The 23,765-nt window shown below is 48.0% G+C and overlaps 1 protein-coding gene across 1 annotated transcript in view; it reads left to right on the top strand.

Annotated features, from left to right (window-relative positions):
* Positions 1 to 13,448: 13,448 nt before the first annotated feature.
* The window catches only part of LOC144149724 (uncharacterized), a 34,591-nt gene continuing 24,274 nt past the window's right edge, over positions 13,449 to 23,765 (top strand). The window contains exons 1-2 of the mRNA XM_077681377.1: positions 13,449 to 13,966; positions 21,842 to 21,913. Of these exons, the coding sequence (XP_077537503.1) occupies positions 13,643 to 13,966; positions 21,842 to 21,913 (396 nt within the window). The 5' untranslated portion in view covers positions 13,449 to 13,642. The remainder of the gene's footprint in view (positions 13,967 to 21,841; positions 21,914 to 23,765) is intronic.

The raw sequence follows: 23,765 nt of genomic DNA on the forward strand, positions 1-23,765 counted from the left end.
TACATACATACATACATACGTACATACATACATACACAGAACTAAGAGTTGGCAGTCAAGAAAACCTCGGAAAGCAAAGGGGAGGATGTGGTAGGTTATTGAAACAGATAAAGAGTTTGGAAAGAAAGAAAGAAAGTGGAGAAAAAATGCCCGCCAGGTGGGATCCGAACCCACGACCTCCAGAATACCGATCTTTTGCGATCCGGTGTAATACCGGTCTGTTGCGATAATCGCACCAGACCGGTGCGATTGGCTGGGTGCGTTGGTGGAGAACATCTATGCGGAGGAAAATTACCCACCAGAGTGGCTGCACCTGTTGCACGCGCGTGTCTGCTTGCTGAAGTTTTGGCGGCTGCTTTATTGTAGCTCTTGTGGTGTTATTCTTCTTGGATAACTGCTAACTTTTGTATTGCATAATAACCGCAAGTTTTTCATGCAGAAAAGAAACAAATGTGGCATGGACGAGTGCTCTGAAGCACTAGATGCAGTACATCGTAGCAGGAGGTTCGAATCTCCGGTTGAATTTGTTTTTTTGGGGGGGGGTTGGGGGGGGGGGGACTTTATTTCTTTTTGTATAGGTAATGTTTTATCTACTGCGTTCAACATTTTGCGCTGCAATCGTCATTGCCTTATGAGCGAGTTTAAAGACTACATGCAGACAGACACTGACGCGCTGACGAGTTTTCGTTGGCGTGGTGTTGACATATCACCGGAAGCTTGGAGTGCCGAATCCGCTGACTGCCGGCCTCGTGCGAACGCGCCTCTTAAGACACATAGACGAGCAAGTCAAGCTCCGAATTTGAGGGAGAAGCTGAGCGTCTCCGATGCTGCGGAGGGCGTGCAGTCTTAGCGAACGCGTCATCTAGTACACGTTACGACTTTAAGCGCGTCTGGTATCCTTATCTGACCTATAATGCCGCCGACACGACAACGACATCCACAAACGATAACGTTAGTCGCCAAGCATGTTGCTGCGGGGAACAAACACCGAAACTGGTTTGAACGACTCTCCAAAAATAAACATCAACTACATTCTGATACATGTGTTTGTTGCCAGTAGTCGTAAAGCTACTTCTAAAACAATAACATTGACAGACAATCATCTGCGTATACATAAAGTTTAAAATCCTGGGTATCGTTCAAGCACATCGCGTAACGTTTCCTGTGAAACGAACTTGTCTTGAAATACAATTGGACACTGTTTAGTGTGCTAAATTTCATGCGTACGCAATTGCGCTTTTGTCAGTGCTATTTTTTTCTTAGGAAAAACATTAGTGCTGTTGGCATGAAGTGAAATTCTAAGAATGTAGTTTTGGGGTACATTTCGTGGGAGTTCGAGACAGTTTCGGTTTCAGTTCCGCCGTGCAATACGTAGATGGTTTCTGACGTTATCTGTAATCACGCATTGGTCATACTTCAGAAATCTACATGATCCGCAATTCACATGTTCTTGACTGCAGAAATGGGCCGCATAAACTTACTTGCGCCGCTTCAAGCTAACAAGTATCGTTTCATGCAGTAAGGCCGAGCCGAGGTGGACGCAGTGGCTGAACTCCGGTGCTCCACTTCATCGGAGATGGTGAACCGCGGGGCGTCTCTCCCGCAGCTAGTGATCACACCTACACGCCTTTTCTCCGTACCATCCGTCACGTCGTCGGCGAATCAGCCGATTAAACACATTCGGCCAATAAAAAAAGGCCTCTACCCCTAGATTTGAACCCGCACAGTGGATGCCAACGCTTCGTGATTCATCAAATTACGCTTCGGTAACATGCAACAAGGCTTACAAATAACAATTAGATATGTTAAGGTCCACCTCCGTCATATCGGACATCTGCGACATGTTTTAGCGGTAAAAATAGGCGAACGCAAGAAAGAGGACGGGACAGGAGCTTCCAACATTGCATCGGACATTGCTGTTTACTTGTTGTTTACTTGTTAGTCGCTGATGGTAGATCTATCTTCTCTTCCCAATTATCCCATCCTTTTCCTGCCCAAAACACCTTTCTACCACTACCTCAACCCATATTTCTAACCCCTCCGCTTCCTTTTCTTTCACCCGTGGAAGTGACCACCTTCCAACATACCTGAGGATCGAGGGCTTTGATGGTTTTCTTCCTGGGAAAACCATTCGACGAATAGACTGGAAGAGGTTTAAATCTCGCATGGAAGATCTCTGCTGCGAAGGGCTCTCCTCGACTTTTGAAAGTGCCGTAACCAGCACTGCGCAAGATTCCATGCGTTCTTTCCGGGTACATCCCAAGCTTTGACGAAGTGCTAGAACATCTCAGAGCTATTCATCGTCGACAGAACGAAGATACAGGCGCACGAAGTCTATTCATGACCTTCGGGAGGCCCGACGTACACAGAAAAAAAATTCAACGTCGCATCGTACAAGTACAAGCACAGCGCTGGAAATCGTTCTGCGAGAAACTTGATCGATCGGAAACCTCTATCTAACATCTGGAACACTGTCAGGGGCCTTAGAACAACAACACAGCAAAGTCGGCCTTTCAGTGCTTTGGCGCTTCATCAGAAACGCCGAGAGGTCGACGTAGCGGAGGACTTTTGCTGAAGAATCGCCAATGGTCCAGCTTCGACCAGCCAAGCGGACATACGCGTCGTCCCCGTATCACGCGACTCCTACATGGACGTCCCATTTTCAATGGAAGAGCTCGATGCGGCGTTACATCTGTGCCGAAGTAGATCTTCACCAGGACCAGACGGAGTGACGTACGCCGCACTGCGCCACCTCGGCCAAGAAGCCCGTCACACTCTTTTGTATCGGCTGAACCAGTCATGGCAAGATGGTTTGGTCCCTGAGGATTGGAAGGCTAACCGCCTGGTCCCAGTTCTTAAAGCAAGCAAGTCTCCCTTTGACCCGGCATCATATCGTCCTATAGCCCTTGCAAGCTGCATTGGAAAATTAATGGAACGGATGGTTTTAGGTCGTTTGGAATGGTACCTTGAGCACCGTAAAATTTACCCCCATGCTATGACTGGATTCTGACGCGGACGTTCATCCATCGACAACGTAATTGACCTTGTCACATCGGTACAGCACAACAAATCACTCAAACTTTTGTCAGCCGCTTTGTTTCTAGACATAAAAGGAGCGTACGATAATGTAATACATGACGCCGTTCTGGGCGGCCTACAAGATGCAGGAGTCGGTGGACGGACATTTAGATGGATCCAAAGCTTTCTATCAGGAAGATATTTTTTCGTTGAGACTTCAGATGGCCCAACATCACAGCACTTTGTTTCTCGTGGAGTCCCGCAAGGAAGTGTGCTTAGCCCTACATTGTTTAACCTCACGTTGATAGGACTCACTACCGCATTACCAACCAACGCCCAACTCTTTATCTATGCTGATGACATCTGCAGTTGGGCATCAGGAGTTTCACGCCCTCAGATTCGGGCCCGACTTCAAAAAGCCGCAACACTAACATATTTGCTCCTGCATCGAAAAGGCCTGGAAATATCTCCGGAGAAATGTGTACTGGTTGCTTTCACCCGCAAAAAAATGTCGCAGTATAAGATATCTTTAAATGGACAACATATTCCTTACGTCAAAAGTCACCGTTTTCTGGGAGTTATCGTGGACCGGGATTTATCATGGACTCCTCAAGTTTCATACCTGAAAAAAAAGGCTAACTGCAGTGGTCCAGCTATTCAAGTTTCTGGCCGGAAAGACGTGGGGTGTCTCCGTGCACTCAATGTTACGCCTATACGATGCCCGGTTTCTCGGTGTTTTGCGTTACAGCCTGCCTGTATTAACCAACACATGTAAAACCAACCTACAGGCAATTCAGGCCATACAGGCCCAGGGTCTTCGTACATGTCTCGGTCTCCCGCGTTGCGCCTCAACTGTGGCCACAATTTGCGTTGCAAGGGATCACCCGATCACAACCCACATGACAGTGGAGACACTGAGGGCACACATTAGGCAACTCACCCGGTTGCCCCACCACCACCTTGCATCCCTGCCTTCAACACGACCGCAGGCATCTTTTTGTAAGGTGGTTGCCGCTCACAGTGGGAGCTTGCCATCGAGCTATACACCTCCGTCTCGGCCTTCGTCGCCACTTTGGTGCCTGTCACAGCCACAACTGCACTTAAACATCCCGGGAATAAAAAAGAAAGCGGACCTTCCACCTAGCGGTCTTCAACAGCTATCCCTACTCTTTCTACATGAGGCATACAGAGACCGGGTACATGTCCACATGGATGGGTCGGTCACCACGTCCAGTTCTGCCGGCGCTGTTATGATACCACAGAAGTCGACCGAAATTCATTTTAAGCTTTCAAATTCGACGACGTCAACCGCTTCTGAATTGGCAGCTATTCGGGAGGCCCTTCCATTCATCCAGCGGGAATCACCAGAAAAATGGGTTGTGCTATGCGACTCGAGGTCCGCTCTTCAGTGCATCCAATCTGCCCTCCGCCGCGGCCCATACGAACAACTTGTGGCTGAAATCCGGTGCTTGTATGACACATTAGTCAGGCATAGACATGATATCTTTTTCCAGTGGCTCCCAAGCCACTGCGGCATTACTGGGAACGAACAGGCGGATAGAGCGGCTCATGGCGCCCACACAAGTGCAAGATTGACCCGCATCCCTCTATCACGCACTGATGCAGCAAGGTCGCTGCGGTCCATTGCCCGGGAAGTCACTCTCGCTAAGTGGAATACACCCGAGTTCTCCCACGCTCGTCTTTACTCGCTGGACCCAGATTTGCAGCGCCACCTACCTAATAACGTGCCACGCTCGGACATCACCTTACTTTGTCGCCTGTGGCTAGGTGTTGCCTTCACCGGTGCTTACTCTTACACCATTGGAATGGCCAACAGCCCTGCTTGTGATGCGTGCGCCACCGACGAGACGATTGAACACCTTCTGTGCCATTGTGACCGCTTCATAATGCCGAGGCAACAGCTCTCCACCACACTTCGCCTACTCGACGACCTCCCCTTTACAGCGCAGACAATTTTGTGCCAAAGGCGTTGTCTGACACAGGCCGAAAAGGCTATAAAAGCCCTACTGCTCTTTTTGAAGGACACGGGCCTGTATGAACGATTGTAGGGACATTACTATAGTCAGTGCCCTTAGTTCACCCATTTTATCAGTGGACCGTATTAGTTTTGTGCATTTTCTGGTTGTGTGCGTTGTTTGTACCGCCTTTATAGTTGCCTGGTCACGCCTTGTGTTTTTTCTACTTTTCTTTCTCTCATTTTCTCCTTTAATATGCACCGCTGTCCTTTCTTTCCCTTTCATTTCCCGTATCCTCTCCCCCCTGAGTAGGGTAGCCAACCGGACAGTATTCTGGTTAACCTCCCTGCATTTCCTGTACTATTCCTTCCTTCCTGCGATACATGTGGGGTGCAGGCTGGGAACCTCTTTCCCTCTCACACTCACTTGTTGGATTGTAGTACTTTGAGCTGCTAAGCAGAGCATTGATTGAATAACGTTTGTGCAGTAGGCTTTACCCTAGCACCCGCAAATATCTGATGAGCAGCTACTACGCTTTTTTCTGGCAGGATTATCGAACGGAAATGTGTGGTCGTGCTGAAGACCGGTCTGGTGCTCCACCCTGGGAAATGGTTTCACGTTTAACGAAAAAAAAATGTCAGTTGGTTTGATTTCCTTATTCGCTTTTTATTTGCTTTAGATTTTCTGCAGATTTACCCGTCGCACAGGCATCTGCAACTTACGGCGCAACGTTGTACGTCATCTATATGAAACAATACTTGCTCGCTAAAAACGGTCATCATCATCATCATCATCATCATAATTGGCCTACTCAGGTCCACTGCAGGACAAAGGCCTCTCCCATTGACCTCCAACCGCTCCTGTCGTGCGCTGCTCGAGTCCACAGTTTACCCCCGAATTTCTTTATTTCACCCGGTTTATCCGGTCTGTCTCTGAAGTCAAAAACATGTGACGAGGGGGTCATGGTGACTCCTGAAGTATGGCTAATGCACTATCACAGATATCGTTGGAAAATATGGGCGTGTTTCACTGTGAAACGAAAACCGGAACTAGATCGAAGTCTCGGAAAATAAACCACAATAACTTTATTCCGGCACATACTTGTTAGAATCGCACTAAAATATTTCCTAAAAAAACATTCTTTACACAAACGTAGGTGCGCATGCATAAACTCTAAAATCCTGGCAGTCGTCCATTACATCACAAGAAGGGTTTGCTTCATTTCCCGTTACTGTTGCAGTTGTGGCCGCCGCAGACCTCACAGAGTATTTTTTTTTTATTTCGGACTTTAAAAATAAATACTGTATTAGCGACTGCACAAAAGAAGAAAACCATGTTTATCTGCGCCCGTCTATGCAATGCAAACACAATCACAAGTTAAACAAATAAACAAAAGTGGTTGCTTGCTACAACCAATTAGCTCGGGTGTGTAATATTCTTAAAATTCCAACTTGATTTTTTTATTGCCGTGTGCAATGTTCACAGTACTCTCCGTGTGCTCCACTATCACCAAGCAGCTCAATGATTGGCGAAAAAGGGAGAAAGTCACACATTGGTGTGACGACTCGGCGCGGAGCTCAGAATAGTGTTACGGTATTGCTGGCTTTGCAAACATTGATATTAGAAATGCATTTGTATAACAACCTAATTTTAAACCATTTTATGTCTAGAATATGGCAGCTCAGTGCATGAATAAAGTACTGCACTGGTGGACATGAAGTTTGGGCTTGGTTCCTGGCGATGACAGTCGCTTTTCCTATAAAGTAAAAACAAGGCAACAGAATGATAAAGTACCATAAGCAAAGATGTATATGTACCTCAAGTATTGAGCATGCTCAAATCAATTAGGCGTCATAAATTGGTCCATATGCCCCTCCCACCCTCCCACGGCTGTCCGCAGAGCCTCACAGTATCTTTTAATCGGAAATTTCCAGTTTCAACTCAATGATAACAATATGAACATGTTTTTCATTCTCGGATCACTTTTCGCCTTCCGCCCATGTAATACACTACAACTGTAAAATAATGGACAGTTCTGTTTGAAGCTGCTGAGAGAAAAAGTTACAGGGCTGATTGCCGATGCTGAACCCATTCCGCTGTGTCTCGAGCTGCTTTTGTCTGCACGTTAAATCCCGTCAAGCTTAACTTGAATCGAGTTTTTATTGCACCGGCCAACCCAATAGGATGGATCATGCGTTGATTTCAAGGAAAATGGCAAGCTCAAGAAGTTTGTTTTCTAGCCTACGGGTAATTATCCAAATATGATTATCTGACGACAACCTTCACGTGTATTTAGTGATGCTGCAACTCTGTGTGTGAGGAACCCAACGGGTTAGATCCTGACGAATTGCAGTACTCAAAACAAAACGTTATTGTTTGTTTTATTGACAGACGCTATTGCTGAAATTGACCAGTACATCACGGGACAATACGCTCACGTTTGTGCTGCTGAGCCCGAGGTCGCGGGTTCGATTTATGGCCGCGGCCGCCGTTTTTCAGATGCAGGCGAAAAGCGAAAACACCCGTGCGTTCGAGATTTCGCCTCAGGTTAAAGGTCCCCAGGTGGTTAAAATTAATCCGGAGCCCTCCACTACGGCGCGCCTCATCGCCTTTGTAGCCTCGGCGCATTAACCCCAGAGTCAGTCAATCAATCAATCAATCAATCAATCAATCAATCAATCAATCAATCAATCAATCAATCAATCAATCAATCAATCAATCAATCAATCAATCAATACACTCACGTGCAACAGGTTACATGGACGCAAAACTGAGTCCTGCTTGAACGAGAATAACGAAATCGTCAAAAAGGGTAGTTAAATTTGCTGGGGTAAAATTTAACACAACTGATTCAAACCAATCGCTGTCCGCTTTATCCGAATGAGCGCACTAAACTTATCTCATTGTTGGACCTTTCGTCTCGGTGGATCTTTCATCTCGATGGACATTCAGGCTCGATTGGACCTTCAGACTCGGTGGATCTTTCGTATCGTTGCACATCCAGGCTCGATTGGACTTTCAGACTCGGTGGATTTTTCGTCTCGTTGGACATTCAGGCTCGATTGGACCTTTCGTCGCGTTCGACATTCAGGCTCACTGATCACGTGACGAATTAGAACTTTCGACTCGTTGGATCTTTCGTCTCGTTGGACATTCAGGCCACAAGCGTCTCGGAGGTAATAGAGGCTCAACAGACGGCCTAGGTGGCGCGCCTGTCGTCGTCACGGGGCGGCAGGCGCATCCTGGAATCAATTGGCTGTGGCCCAATGACGGCAAATGAACGTAAAGTGTCGATTTAACCGTCCGTAAGGGATACATTTAGGGTAGACCCCTTTCCAAGAAATGTACTTCCACAGTGCAAGGCTCGGGCTCGATCTCTATTGAACTCGGTCGCGGGTAGTCCTGAGCTCGCGATTTTTGTAGACGCGGCTCAGTACGGCCGCTCGGATTGCTTTGTGGCGGTCGCCGTAGATCACCGGGGCGGGACGCTCAACTCTGCCTCCGTCAGGAAGGTCTCCGTGGCGGTGGCCGAGCAGGTCGCCATCGCCTTGGCCATGAAGGACCCACTGCGTCCGAATACCTCTACGGACTCGCGGGCACGGTTCGAGCTTTTGCCTCGGGATCGATCTCGCGGGAGGCTGCGGCAATCCTTGGTCGTGAGGGGGCCGCTGGACACCACACAATCAAATGGTTTTCGGCCCATATAGGGCCAACGTCCATCCCGACGTTCCCAACGCCAACGAGTTCGCCCACGACCGTGCGCGAGGATTATCTGACCGCAGCGGTCCCGGTGGATTCGCGGGGGGGGGGGGGGGGGGGGGGACGCCGGGGAGGTTCAGGGATCCCCTTCTGACATTTCACGAGGTGGTAAGTCACTATCTTTTCTCGATCTACCCACCCCCTCATCCAACGCTTACTCGGTCTGAGTCGTCGGTCTTGAGAATGCTCTAGATGGGGTCCTTCCCTTCGTGGGGTAGGTTTAGTCATTTTGCGCCCAACATTGACCCGCACTGTCCTGACTGCGGAGAGGCGTATTGTTGATTAGACCACATGCTCTGGTAATGCCCTGCAATACGCGACGCTGTGTTTACGTACAAAGAGGATTGGGAGGAAGCCCTCAAAAGTGGCGACCTCTCCGTCAAACTCCTGGCCGCCCAGAGGGCCTGCGAAAGGGCGGAGGGCCACGGCCTTCCTGTCCCTACGTGGGAGCGGCTCGCAACTACAGCCCCAGCGTAGTTCCTCAGGACCAAAATAAAAGTTCTTTGTCTGTCTGTCTGTCTGTCTGTCTGTCTCCACCGTACGGCATCGCTGCTGGCATCGAGTCACCCGGCCTGGAACAGTGGAACGCGGTAAATTTAAATTGACTTGAGCAAACCTTCAGCGTGTTATCTTGGGAGGAACGAGATGGGAGAGGAACGGCATGAGAGGTGAGCGGGAAAGAAGTGTTGACATGGCAGGGTGCCACATGACTATCGTCTTTTGTTGACATTTGCAACGGAAGGAGCAGATACACGGACATTTTTTGTTTGAAGTTTGCAGTAAGATAAGTGTCACTTCAACAGGGAAAAAAACCTGTGTTTTGTCTTTGTAACCCATTAAGCACCACTGCAGCTCGGTGGTGCTATAGTTGAATAAATAGGTGGACCTAGTGAAAGCGTTGTGGCCTTTAATGGGACCCAGAAAAGCCTTTTGTAAAAGTTACAAAAGGCCTGTATTGTCGCGTAGTACCAATATAGCGCTGCAATTCCGTTGGAATTATTGATCTACATTCAGTATTAGCTGCGCGAGAAGCAATTAAGTGCACCTCTCCCCCCTTGCCGATCGATTCCTCCTCCCTCTCTGCTTCTTTAAAAGCAGCTGGAAACACTGGGAATAGCCCCGAGACATCGCCACGCTCGACTTCCGTTCTTTGCTAGCTACATTCCTGTGCCTAGGCACGCGTCAATCGCTACGGACCCGTATTTGCCTCGGGATCGCGCAGGAAGGAGGAAAAGCAACCGGAAGCCAATGGCAGTGACGTTGCCGGCAGCCGACCTCACCGGCGATTGCGCTAATCAGGGAAGCGGCTCGCCGTTGCATCAGCCGTGATCGACGTTGCGTCAACCGCGACCGGCGTTACGTTAGCCACGGTCGGTGTTACGTCAGCCGCGGTCGGCTCGCTGCGGCGTCGCGCTGATCGGCTGATAAAGGCGGTCTTCAAAAATCGTTTACAAATTATCCGTACAACGTATGGGGCTCACACTTCGCTCAAAAATCCCCGGTTATGTGTTCTACCACCTGAATGCGTTTGATTGCCACCTTCACAAAGCTTTTCTGGGTGAGCTGGACACATGAACTGAGGTTTACATACATCGTACCAGAGTTCTTCAATGTGCACCACTTGCGAAACTCCGCTTCAGAATTCGGGTGTCGCGGGCCCTCCTGCTTTGTTGAAGGGGAGGGGCAAGTGCACTGGCGCTGCACCTAGAGCACAGAAAACCGGATGTTGCTAAATCTTCACTTAGTAACAGAACCTATTCAAATAAAGCCTGATTTTCAAACTAGAAAACTCTGAATTATGTAATGGGAACTTAAGGTTTCATGGTTTATTTCTTTTGTGACTTGCGGCAGCAGCCGTAAGCGTTTGGGTAGGGTGGCTAGAATGGGAAGGTGATGGGAAGGTGTGATGACCGGCCAGGAAAAGCTGGCCCCCGTTCGCGTGAATGCCGCGCGGCGGCGCTGTCGTCAGGGGCGCCGTCAGCTCGCGCGGCCGTTCTGGCCGTTCTCCTTGCTACGCGTCTCTGCCACGACCCGGCGGAGACGCGTTACTGAGCTCTGGAAATTGTAGCTAATACCGCAATTCCTTAGACAAGGCAAGGCTTGTGTTGCGCTACCGCTAACATGGGGTTTGCGATACTGCTAAATACATCCGAGTTTTAAGCTGCCAGAAAGCAAGCAGGCGTTTGAGAAATGCCACATTAAAGCCGCTGAGCGGGAGCTTATGTGGGGCACAGGGCTTTTTGCAGGGTTTATGTGAAATATTGTTTTTTTTTCTTCGCGGTGAGCGCTATATTAATTGCTAGGATCACGCGGTATGTTTATTCTAGCCACTCGTATTTTTTGTTGTTGGTGGTGGTGGGCGTAATTACGTACGAAAGTAGATAACTTCGTTTACACCAGCCAAATCAACATGAAATTGTGGCATACGTTCTAATGCAACGTCCTGGAGTCATTTCATTCCCAATGTAGTTCGAAAACCAAACAAAAAGATGCAACATGTTCCTAGCCGAGCAAACTTTATTGCGTGGAGCAGAATGCAGTTCGGTTCTGCTGCTTCTTTCACGTTACGGCAAGCTTTTTTTTTTGCCTTTGCTCTCGTTTCTTTTGTAATCAAAATGCAAATAATAATGAACGATGTTTAGCACACAATAAGCGCTGCTGCTTCAGCTGTGGAGGAGCATTGTTTAAAATAGTACATTCAAAACTCGATCTAACGAACAAATTCTGATTAATGCTTTTATGAACACGAACTAACGAAACAGATTCCCCACAACTTCTCGATTTAACGAAGAATTTCGAGCAACAGACATAGATCTAATAATGAGAAATTTCGAATGGGTTCGGACAGAACACCACGAAGATGATTACGCCACGTCAGAAAAAAGAGGCATTTGTTTTCACGGAACTATATACGTGATAAATTACTCAACAATCCCGTGGTGCATGGCGTCCTGGCCAGCACGCTTCCCACAATCTTGAAGGGAAATGACGCCATCATCCATGTCAATTATTCTGGAATTGCGTCGAAGAAAAATAACCTCAAGGACACATATATCCTGCACGAGAAACTGGAGGAAGCCCTGTTTACGTGGTTCAAGGATATGAAAGCCAAGAACGGTCCGATCAGCGGGGAGGTGGCAGAACGCGCTGTGTTTCGCGTGACTGCTGGGGTGCGATGACTTCAAGGCAAGCCCCAGCTGGCTAATTATTTTCACCGTGCACTTTTAGTGCATCGATTAATTATCGTCAAGCGAGCACCGTAGCCGCCACAATTACAATCTCATGGTAGCTGCTGGGATGCGACTCCCTTGAGACATGGAATTTATGAAATCAACTGCTTGTGAAATGACAGTCCCGATTTTACGAAATTCCCGATTTAACTGTATGACATGCTATAACTATTCATGTAGCGTCAAAGCGCTTTGCGCAAACAGCCCAATTGTCCTGAAGCGTCTTGTTGGCCTTCGGAATAGCACGCGACCACTTCAAAATCAGGTCTTGACACGCGGGTGCACGAAAGAGGGACACTTTTTCGGAACAAGATTTGTATCCGAAATTGCACCCTAGCACGAAGCACCATCTCTAAGTTTTTCTTTGAAATAAGGCATATTCGCCACCGCACAGCAGTGCAGTCATACACAAAATATGCAATAATCTGCAGCAAAACACACAGCGACTATTCCTACCCGCCGCGGTGGCTCAGTGGCTAAGGCGTGGCGCTGCTGAGCACAAGGTCGCGGGTTCGACTCCTGGCCGCCGCGGCCGCTTTTCTGATGGAAGCGAAAAGCAAAAACGCCCGTGTGTACGAGATTTCGGCGCACGTTAAAGATCCCCAGGTGGTCAAAATTAATCCGGAGCCCTCCACTACGGCGCGCCTCATCGCCTGCGTTGTGTCGGCGCGTTAAACCCTACAATCAATCAGCGACTAGTCCGCGCCCAGGCGCTGATACAGAGGCTGGCCGCTGGACTGGCTTTCCTCCGCGGAAACGCTGACGGCGCCCCTGACAACAGCGCTCTGTTTAGGCACGCGCCGGGGGAACACCTTCTCTGCGGGAAAGGCGCCGCGGTCATCACACCTTCCCATTCTAGCCACCCTAGTTAGGGTACTACTTGCAGCTTTGTGCTGACAGACAACAAGCTAGTCAACTTGCCCCGTGCTTGCCCCAGCGCAGGAGGGCCAACTGCGGACCGGCTTTTGGGCTTAGGGGCAGTTTCGCAACTGGTACCAGTCGCCTCCCAACAGGGCCCAACAATGCTCGGTGTAGCGGCATTCGTAATGTTTGACACATAAGTTGGGGATCTTTGACCACGCGACTCTGTCGCAAATTTCAAACGCACTGTTCGCCGAGTGAATGCATGATAAGGTCCCGTTTGATTGTCCGTGCATGGGTGATAGAGAAAAGTTTTATAAAACTTATATTATCGTGCAGTAATTCCTTGTGAGAAGCACGGGCGCTGGTGTTGAGTAGGGCCGTCGTGGCCGGTTCGTTTGAATTTACCGCCACTAAGTACAATCGAGTTTCATCGAACAAATACGCTGTTAAAATAAAATGAACACCACCATGTATTCTTTAAGTAACTTAATAAAAATTTGATTCAGCTTTTTTTGCAAAACTGCAAACAGAATTTGCGAATATTATGATTTCATGAATAAAATATATGAAAGGTTGGTGGCGCCCTCTGTTCAGACGCGTTTGTTTGCAATGCACTGAAAAGTTGTCTCCATATTGGCAGGCCAACAAAACCTTGCATGGCGCTTTGTTGATGCTTGTCGATCCGTTGGGTTGAGTCCCTTTGTTTAGTCCACCGTTGCGCTAGCGAGCGCTCGTTTAACACCTCGTTCAGACTTACCACCGTCAGGTATAACCGAGGCACCAAAACAGAGCGCAATGGCGGCCTCGTCGTCTCTGGCTTGCTCTATTCGGGGCTGCGTGAACGAGTTCGGCGTAACCGACTCGTCGCACCTTCTTTACGTCTGCACGCTAGACGACATCCAGTGCAAGTCGTGGCTGGGCGTGATACCGAAGGCCTCGCTGAAGCCGCTTCACGATAAGCTCTGCGTCTGCTCTTTGCATTTCGCCGGCGGGTCCGGGGCCGCCACCGACGCCCTGCCGACCATCTTCCCGCCCGTGCCTGGCAGCTCCGAGGAGATGATTACCGACGAACCAACCGTCCCGGGGCCTGCAATTAAAATCAAGGAAGAGCCCATTGACGTAAGTGTTTGTAACAGCGCGATTTAGGTATTGGCGGGCTTTTTTTGCTGGGCCGCGGAAAACGCTGCGCTTGTGAGCTCGCGAACGCTGCTGACCGCGTGCTCTCGTGAACGCATTCGACAGAAGAGTCTGGCAGGAGCGCAACAAACAAAGAAAACAACGAAACAGTTTGTGTCACAGTTTTGAAGCTGCTCTAAATGCGCGACTTGTCGCAGTGCGGGTGACAGGAGTACCCGTTGTTAGGATTGTCACAAGCTGACGAGTTGACCGTTTTAGAACTGTGTTAAAATGTCACCCGAGTAACCGATAGAGAGCAAACACAGTTAGTTTTTAGCGTGTACCCCAGTGAAGTGACTATTATATGTATTGAATTAATAATGACGTCGTATTTGGGTTGAATTGACATGGCGTCACTTGGGAATACCTGTCTCGCGTTTGTTTTGGTTGACAGTGGGTTGTCGTGCTAGCCAGTAAAGTGTAGCGCAGAGGGCCGCGAGCGTGTTTTGTTTAAAGGGGGCCTTGTCAAAATACAAGTTTGGTTCATTAGAAAGACAGCTGTTTTTCCAATTTTGTCGGAAAATTTCGAAAAAATGGTGGATATATTTGATGCCCACTCCCTGGCCACTGTCCGGCAACTTTTCAATGACGTCACAGAATTTGTTCGTGCGTTGGCGGTGGCCGAACTAACCCATCGGCAAGAAGCGGGGACTGGACGACTGTCGTAGGGCGCCAATTCCGCATTACTAGAATGCTAACGTGCAGTTTAGACATGTTTATTATGCTTAAAAAAAAGAAACTGTTGGCCCATATGACGTTCCTCCTTGCACGTCACTGAAGCGCGAAATTTGAAAGTTACGAAATACTTTTGCGTTTTTTTTTCCCGTTAAACAAGCGTCTTTCGTTGCTGGAATGAGGTATTATAAGCCTAGTTCTTGCAAATTAAAGTTGCATTTTTTTTTCGCTTCATCACCCATTTGAACACAGTCTTTGCGGTGCTAATTTCTGCATAAGCAGTATAAAATTAAGCTAAAAGCTATGCCTTGGCCATTGGAACGTATTTGTTGAAACAAATGAATTCAACGGGTGTGGTTGGCATGGAACATAAATTGGTGGGGATGTGGGCGTTACTTCAATGAGGACAAACATTTGAATGTTGGGGGACGCAAAGAGCGGTGAGTGGTTGAGAAAGTGTGCTTTAGCAATAATTGGCATGTAGGAGTAACAACACCCATGCCAGTTGTAATGCTAACTTTGGTGAATTAAGTGACACAAGGAGAAATGGAAGAAAGGATTGCAGCCGTCAAGCTACTTTCGTGCGCTGAACTTGTGATGCTATGAGTTTTTTTTATGAGGGCTGATCCGAAGAAAAGCAATGGAATGGTGGAATAGTTGTATGGGTTCGCAGCTAGAACTTGTAGTGTTTCAGTTCAAAAATATTTTGTTGCACTGAGATAGCTGTGGCGACCGACTGACTGCGTGGGTGTTTCTTTCTCAAAGGGTCAGCCAGCAAAAAAAAAAAAAAAAAAGAAAACGCAGGAACTTGATGCCTGCTGGCTACTGTAACTCAATCCGGAGGTTGGGGCTCTCCTGAGAAAAAGACCTTGAGCCTGGCAGGTCACAAAGAGCTTATATGCCATTTCAGAGACCACTGTGTACAGGCCTGCGATCAGCGTGTGTTCCGTTTTTTCCATAAATAAGAGTTCATTCCGGTTGAGCTAACGAACTTAAAAATAATGGTTGGTAAAGGTTCATATCCGTTTGGTTGGTGATACATAGCAAGAAAAATTGAGAATTGAGTTTCCGCTGTGTTGAGGCAGCACTTGCATACAAGTGCAGCTTAATTTCTAGCTGCTTTCATTGAGTGGGCAGTCGTAATCTCCCATTTTCGCTGCAATCTCCGCACGCTGCTGTAATTGTGCCAAACATTGCAGTTTCTTTTTATTCTTGATGATTATACCATATTGTCTTTGTTCATGCATGGCGCCCCCTTGAACAATGCCTTGGGGTATGGAGGTGTCGATAAATGGAAAAAATAAATACATGAGTCAATGAAAAAGAAATTATTATTTTAAAAATAATTAAATCACCATGGCCACGATGTGTGCTTTGCAGACTACCATGGGTGACATTCACGCAATGAGCTAAGCACTCACCGTTGCTACAGACAGTGTTCTACAGAATTCTACAATGCGGTAAGAGACCGAGAGAGTAAGGAGGCATGCAGCAAGCCTACTGAAGGAAAGATGGCGCCGGTGAAACAGAATGCAATTTTATATGCCGCCAAACCGGCGGCAGTCGTGCACCTTGCGGCGTCGAAGTTGGAGGGAATGCTGAAATACCTGAACTTGACTCCACTTGAACCAAAAACCGAAACAAAACAAAATTCTTGTTCTATAATTCCTAAACTGATTAATGTTACGGTTATGTTTTTGCTCCTGCCAAACATATCTTTTTTTTTTTTTTTTTTTTCCCTCCAGTTCCGGTTTTCGTTTTGATCCGACACCCTTTTTGCAAGGATTAAGTAAGGTCTGCAGTGCGTTTTGAGTGGAAGAAATGAAGCCATGCTTCTCCGGATAGTTGAACACCTACAGTGCGATGGCATGAAGGAAGTCAACATGAATCAAATGTGAATGCCACAAGTGGCTTTACAGGCAGTGGGGACACAGAGGGGCCTTCTGAACGGCGCCACTGCCGAAAGAGCAAAGCCAGAACAAAGCCCATGGCTATGCCATTACTCAGCATAGGGACCCGCCGCGGTGGCTCAGTGGCTAAGGCGTTGCGCTGCTGAGCACGAGGTCGCGGGTTCGATTCCCGGCCGCGGCGGCCGCTTTTCTGGTGGAGGCGAAAAGCAAAAACGCCTGTGTGTACGAGATTTCGGCGCACGTTAAAGATCCCCAGGTGGTCAAAACTAATCCGGAGCCCTCCACTACGGCGCGCCTCATCACCTGCGTTGCGTCAGCGCGTTAAACCCCACAATCAATCAATCAACTTGGCATAGGGTTACCACTGTGAAGCACTGCGCCTGGTTTTACGAGGTTTGATCAATGGTGCCAAGCCTCTGGTTTCCTCGTGATATCGTTGAGTCAGTGTACTGAGTACTTGTTTTTGGCCTTGTTCCTAGTTATAGCGGGGATATGCAGTAATTGTACTATAGTCTGAAACCCATCCTCTTAAAGGACCGCGAAGGCAACTTTTCTTAATTCAGAAAGATTGGGTTGGTCGTATTTTTCTGCGCTTTTTTTTTTTTTCGGTGGGAAACAAATTCCAAATCACTGATGAAAACCCAGTAAAACAATGTTCCGGCCTGTAATGACCCTATGACGCGTAGTGGCACAGTTGTAGACTTTGTCCTTACTTGGGACGAGGAAAGTGGCTATAATTGGGCTATGGGAGCTCACCCGAACCTTCAGTGCTGTGTGAGAAAAGGGTGGATGCAGGCAGTTTGCAACACTTTTTGACTTCAGAAGCTATAATGCTGTTGAAAAAGCTACTCGAGAGGTGGTGCAGTGTAGTAGCTTGTTTTGTCCGCCTCTTGTTTCAGTGCAGCTGGCCTTTTTTTTTTTTCTTTTTGATTTATTGCCGCAGAACGAGTTTTTTATTTGAAGCACTATGAAATCCAGCTGCAATCCTGCAAAACATTTAGTGATTAGTTAATTTGATCGGCATGCAAATCGCACCAAGTCAGACGTACTGCGTCACAAGTGTGCGAAGGTAGCTGGTGAGCAAACACCTTCTTCTATTTTCTCCACCAGTACGACTTGTTTGATTAAAGTTTGCATTATTAAAAGTGGAGCCAGGGAATTTTTCAACTGACCACAAAATGTTACATTGCCGTGATGGCCTGCGCATACGTACAAAACGAGGCGCAAGACGCGTGCGGCCTAGAAACTGCGTGTTTTATTAGAAAATTGTTATTTAAATGGAAAGAAAGCCGGTTATAACCAGATCTCTCACAGAGAAAAAAAAAAATCACTCGAAGCTCCTTCAAAATTTGTCGCGCTAAGTTTGTCACGAGCAGCCCAGGAAAGACACTTCAGCATCCGTCAGGGGAGTTCAGTTCAAGAATGGCTCACTTTCCTTTTTGTGATTCCAGGAGCTTGAGTGATTTTTCTTAAGTGCACTGGATTCTTGGGCTTCGCTGTTGAGCTCATAGGCATGGCTGCATTGCAGGCAATGTAGGGAAAGCTGGGATAACGGTGTACCTTTCAAAGAGCTAGCAAATCATCTCAAGCATGCTGTTCCTGCCAGCACGAAGGATGACATCCGCGTCGTCATGGCTACCGATGTGGCAGTGTGAATGTTGTCAGAGCATAATGATGACCTGAATGTCTTTCGTGCTTTGGCGGTATATTGGCGACAGGCTGGGCGGGTCTGATGCCTCCATGACGACCTGTTTAGCTAATAGTTGATTGCAAGGCCAGAAGCGGCCTTGTACACAGCGTGGGCTTTAAACAACAGCTCTGGGTATTTGCAGTTTTTGTATGTATGGTGCTCACATACACTGTGTATTTTAGCCTGACTTGCATCAAGCTTTGGTGTTAAGTTTGGTTAACATCGCCTGTTACTAAGGCTTGCCTGCAATCTTTTTTGTGTGTGCGGGCGTGCGTGTGTGTGTGTGTGTTGAGGTTTGTGCCATGTTTCTACTAGTTGCACTTGAGGATGCAAAAGACAGTTGTTTAAGCACTTTTTGAATGCAGTTTTCTGTCTTTTTTTTGTCTGGGAAGGCTGCCATTACCACTCAAGCTTCTAGAAACAGTCAGGGAACTGTTTATTCTTCATTTCAAGGAGGGTACAGGGAGCATGGCCTCGTATATCGGGTGACCAGGGGCCAGGGTAGGAACATAACGTGCACCTCTCCACCAGCAGGCCACAGTTGTGGGAGGGAAAGTGTAGTTTCTGAGAATGCATTAGGAGTGGTCTGGCGAGGGTAATGCAAGATGTCTACACACCCTCTCCCAAGGCATCAAGACTGTGATTGTCACCTCTTCCACCTCCTCTCTCCTTTTCGATCAGCCGTGTGGCCTCCCCCAATTCGATTGCTTTCGGGGGTGGGGGGTAGGTTTTTTTTCAATTGTTCTGGGACAACCTGACCGTTCATTTAGAGTTTGTTAGCTTTTTTTTTGTTGTTGTTGCTGTTCTTTTCTTCTCGGGGCTTCCGTCGAGACTGTTTCTGTAGAATTGCCATTTCATGTTTGGGTGGGTGTTTTTAAAGAGTGTGTAGATCATGTGCCTATTTGTTAGCACCCCCCTCATTGGCTGCTGTGTGGCCTTTGAGCGGCCAAAAATGTGACATCATGACATTCTCCTCATTCACTCGTTTTTTGCTTACTTTAGAGGTGGTGTTTCGGTCAATAAAAACGAAGCATTTGTTGCGGAGGGGGAGAGGAGCGAGAGATCCCCACTTGTTACTCGGGGGTACTTGTAATAAATTGTTCATATACATTGGAGTAGACTGTAATCACCTCTTATCAACGAGCCATCTTCATCATGGATCGAACGGTCTCGCTGAGGTCACACATAGGTGAAGTTTAACTGTGTGGCAAAGGGCTGATCAAACAATTTCAATTGGTTGCTGCAGTCAACAGTTCCAATGATCAAAGGAATTTCTAGTGGCAATGGCGTCAGCTTGACCTGGCTGCTGCATCTGCCCTGTGTGTTTGTGTTTAGAGGTTTTTACAGATTTCAACGTCATGCCAAATTCCTTCAGAGCTTGCTGGTGACGCAAAATGTTTGCCAGTCTTACCGTTTTGTAATTAATGAGTGTGAAGGCGAGCCCGGGAACTTTTAGTGAGCAGTGGTCTGATTGCACTAAGATCTGTAGCCAGTGCTCCCACTCTTGCGCCATCCTGATAAAAAAAAACACGATTTCGCAAGTAAGTGCGCCAAAATTTGTGTCCCACAAATCGCGTGCGGCCCGTTGCAAGAACTACTTCACAGTCATCTCTAGACATGTATAACTAATTCGTCTTGATAACTCGAACTCCCTAGCACCCGTCATCGCGTTTGCCGCGGTCTACTGGTGCAGTCTGTTTGCCAGAGAAGCGAGTCTGGTTGGCGCCGTCAGTGTACAGCTGATGCAGTTTTCATCTAGCAAGTCATTGCAGCGCTGGCGCACCGCAGTTGAGAACTTTTTTTGGCCGTAGTTTCTGATGGTTCCTGCTATCAACAATAGTTTTAGGTGGCGTTTGTTGCTGGCGCTCTCTGCTCTGAGAGCCAGCGGGAGTGCCATTTTGCGGCATGCGTGACCCGCTCGGCTGCAAGCTCCTTCCCTTGCCGTACTCGCTGAGTGGACTGTCGCAAGTGGAGCGGGGCGTGAAAAACAGCCAGCCTTTCTAATAAAAAAATCGAAGGTGGAAATGCACGCGAGGACTGCTATCAAGCGCCTGCATCTAATAGAATGAAAAAGTAAAACACGATGGCTTGCCTCAACAGTTCGTAAACTGGAAAAGAGGCGCAAGATGCGCATTGTTTTTCCGCTATGCGGGTTTGTCTAAGGCTTTCAGGGATCATTAGAGAGTTTTATTTTAGCATAGCGGCTACCAGAGGCTCGTGCTATGGCGGCGGGGTATACCGGGACCCAACTGCGCAGGTGCGTGTGGGGAGGGCGAGGAGGTTGTCCCTCAGCGGAGCCAATGCGTGGGCATGGCGAAGGACGGCCCGAGGAACTAATCCTGAATACCGGAACGAATTTGCATCTGCCCAGTCGGGCCCCGCCGCCTGCCACCGTAGCCTCAGCGGACGGTACCTGCTATGCTAAAACTCTCTGTTATCTCGCATGGTGCCTTTTATCCGCACCAGAAAGAAACTAAATACCTTGGAAATTATGTTTTGTTGCAATTATGTTGCAATTGTTTTGTTGCAATTATGTTTTGTTTTATTTTGCTTTTGGGTGGAGTATACTCCAGGGGATTTATTTGCATCTAACTTGTGGCAACATCTAGCGGCTGTTTCGAAATGCGTGAAAAAAGAATGCCCATTGCTTGATTCCATGGATGCCAGGTTGGGCTATAAATAGCCAAATTTTGCTAATTGCTTTTGTAGTTGGCAGGAAATTTTTTTTTTCGTTGGCTATTTGGTTGTTGCACTGTACCCAGAAATTGTCAAGGGAAACTTGGACACCCGATGGGAAGCAGGAAGTAATCATCCCATGTGCGCCTCTTCTGTGTTTGTGGATCCCATTTTGCGGTGGCCATAATGGAGGGAAAAGTTTTGGACTGGAACGGCGGCGAAAGTGGACAAACATCTCAGAGTGCGAAGGGTCGAGGGCTCTTATTTGCCGAGTCCAGAGTAGAAGCAGTCGCATTAGTGTCACAAAGCTCCTTTCCGTTGTTCAGTCCAGCACGTGGATATGGGCCACAAAACATAATTTCGTACTGATATGTGCTAGAGGGAAATCCGGTGCTGGTGTCCAAGTGAACCGTGCTTCAGTGAGTGTGCCTTCGCGTACTTGGTAAGAGCGTTCCACTTGTCCTTGACGTGCCTCATGTACACGCTATAAAGTCGCCTGCGGCTGCAAAAAACAAAAAATGCAATATTACTCGAAGTTGCTTCATTAATAGAAAAATTGTGCTCCACACCATTTATTTGTCAGGGATTACCTTAGAAGCTTCATTCAAGATTAGCAAAAAAAAAGTGACCATTTTTTTTTTTTAATTTTCGCTTCACAAGAGAGAAGCCGCACGGACAGCCAAGCAAAGTAGGCTATAATCGCTTCCAGCTACTATGGTGGTGCCCACAACGGCGCGCGATTGCAGTGACAGGTTTCGTACAATTATGTGTTAGTGGGAAACTCTATGCCATGAAGTAAGGTAGGCTGTGGTGGTGTACTCTACCTTTTGCTCCGCTCATGAGTGTTCCTTTTCTTCTCTTCCTCAGGACTATGAGCTGTCGGCCTCGGGCATGGAGAGCAGCGAGTGCACCCGCAGCCCGACCGGACTCAAAGAGGAGGTAAGCTGGTGAGGCTGGCTAAGGTGGGGTTACGTTATCATAATGGCAGTAGCACCGAGCCAAGGAAAGGGCCTGTGCAGTGCATCGGGCTCATTGTGGGCTGTGTCAACAGAGTGGCCCGTCCTCTCCGTTTCCTGAGTGCACCTTGGCTACTCGCCTTGCTTTCTCCTTCGGTACACACAAGCACACCATCCCTGTCCCCCAGTGTGCCTCAAAAAAGTTTACCATCCTGTCCTGAAGAAGTTGAGAGGGAAGTGTGTATACCGATACGTGGTTCGTGAGATGAAGGTATGCTATTGTACTCCTTCATTATCAGTGTGTCTATTGTCTCACCTGGAGCCGTTCCCTTTTCGCGATTTTCGGTTAAAACCATTTCGACACAGTGGAAGAAGCCCGCTTTCACGCACGTGCCGTGTGTCCCGAGATCTTATCGGAGCTGCTTTTCAGTCTGTGACCAACCGGTCTGTGGGCAAATGCGTTAGTTTTTTGACAGGACACCATCGGTCCCACTAGGAGAGCTTTCACTTAAAAATAACTGCCAACACTGCAGTTTGCACCTTCCCCACTGTCCTCTTTACGCCGTGCCTCAGTTTCCTCCTTGCTGTACTGCCCACTTTCAGGAGCTCACACTAGCCTAACGTTCATGCAAACCGCGCAGACAGGAGCTATGGAGTGTTGCTGCGTTTTAGCGTCGTGTGTGTGCATTTTTGATGAAAACCTTGTGTTACGCGATGTGGTGGTACTACTGGCTGATTACGTGCCACTGTGGCTACAGTGTTTGGTGGTCAAGCAATAAGCTTGCAGGGTTTAATTCTTGCCAGGGCCGTTTCCCAAACGGAAGGCGGAAACCGAAAACTGAGCAGCGTGTTTATATTTCGGGACCCTTCGAGATCCCTGGCTGGTCTAAATGTGTAGCTGCACACCGGGGTGTGCCGCCTTGTTGCCCACGTGAAACTCTGGCATTTATAACAGCGATTCGAATTTCGGTGTCTGCTAATTGGGAGGGCGACTGAAGATCCACAGTAAGGTCGCGGGTTCGATTCCCGGCCGCGGCGACCACTTTTCTGGTGGAGGCGAAAAGCAAAAACGCCCGTGTGTTCGAGATTTCGGCACATGTTAAAGATCTCCTGCAGGTGGTCAAAATTAATCCGCAGCCCCCCTCCGCTACGGCGCACCTCATCGCCTGCGTTGCCTCGGCGCGTTGAACCGTGCAATCAGAATCGGAACGAAGATCCACAGTGCAAATTGTGTCCTAGGGCTGTCGGTCTTTACTCACATCGCCGAGTTTTAAAGCGAAGCTTTCTTAGTGGGACCAAGGGCGTCCTGTCAAAAAATCTTATGCATTTCCTCGTAGACCAGTTGGTCGGCTGAAAAGCTCTGATACGATCTCTAGATGCACAGCACGTGCGTGAAACCGGACTTGTGTCAGGACAGTTGCAACTTGAACATCATCCCCCCAAAAAATCTCTCAACTTCTCTCAACTCTCTTTAGGAAGGACTGGTAAAATTTTTCACTGGTTGCTGTGTACAACTCTGAAGAGCTTCCTGTCATTTCTTTTGCCAAGACTGGGAGAGAAATTTTGATACACTCGTATAAGATGCGCCAAAATTTTAAGAACGGCATCATTGGGTGGTTGACTGGTCCGTGATTGGGCATGGTAGCCCTGCTTTTTTGTAAGATAGTAAATGGCCGTACGAATTGTTTGTTTGGATGCTGTTTCGGCCTTTGCGTAATTGCACTTGGACCGTTGGACCACGCTGCGGCCACTTGGCTGTGAAAAGAACTGCTCGTTTGTAAATGGTTGTTCATCATTGTCGCCACGCAAATGATTGTTGCGCTATTCCCAAATAG

This window comes from Haemaphysalis longicornis, unplaced genomic scaffold (assembly GCF_048455015.1).
Source record: "Haemaphysalis longicornis isolate Haplotype H1 unplaced genomic scaffold, Haemaphysalis longicornis Haplotype H1 scaffold_8, whole genome shotgun sequence".
Taxonomy (NCBI): Eukaryota; Metazoa; Arthropoda; class Arachnida; order Ixodida; family Ixodidae; genus Haemaphysalis; species Haemaphysalis longicornis.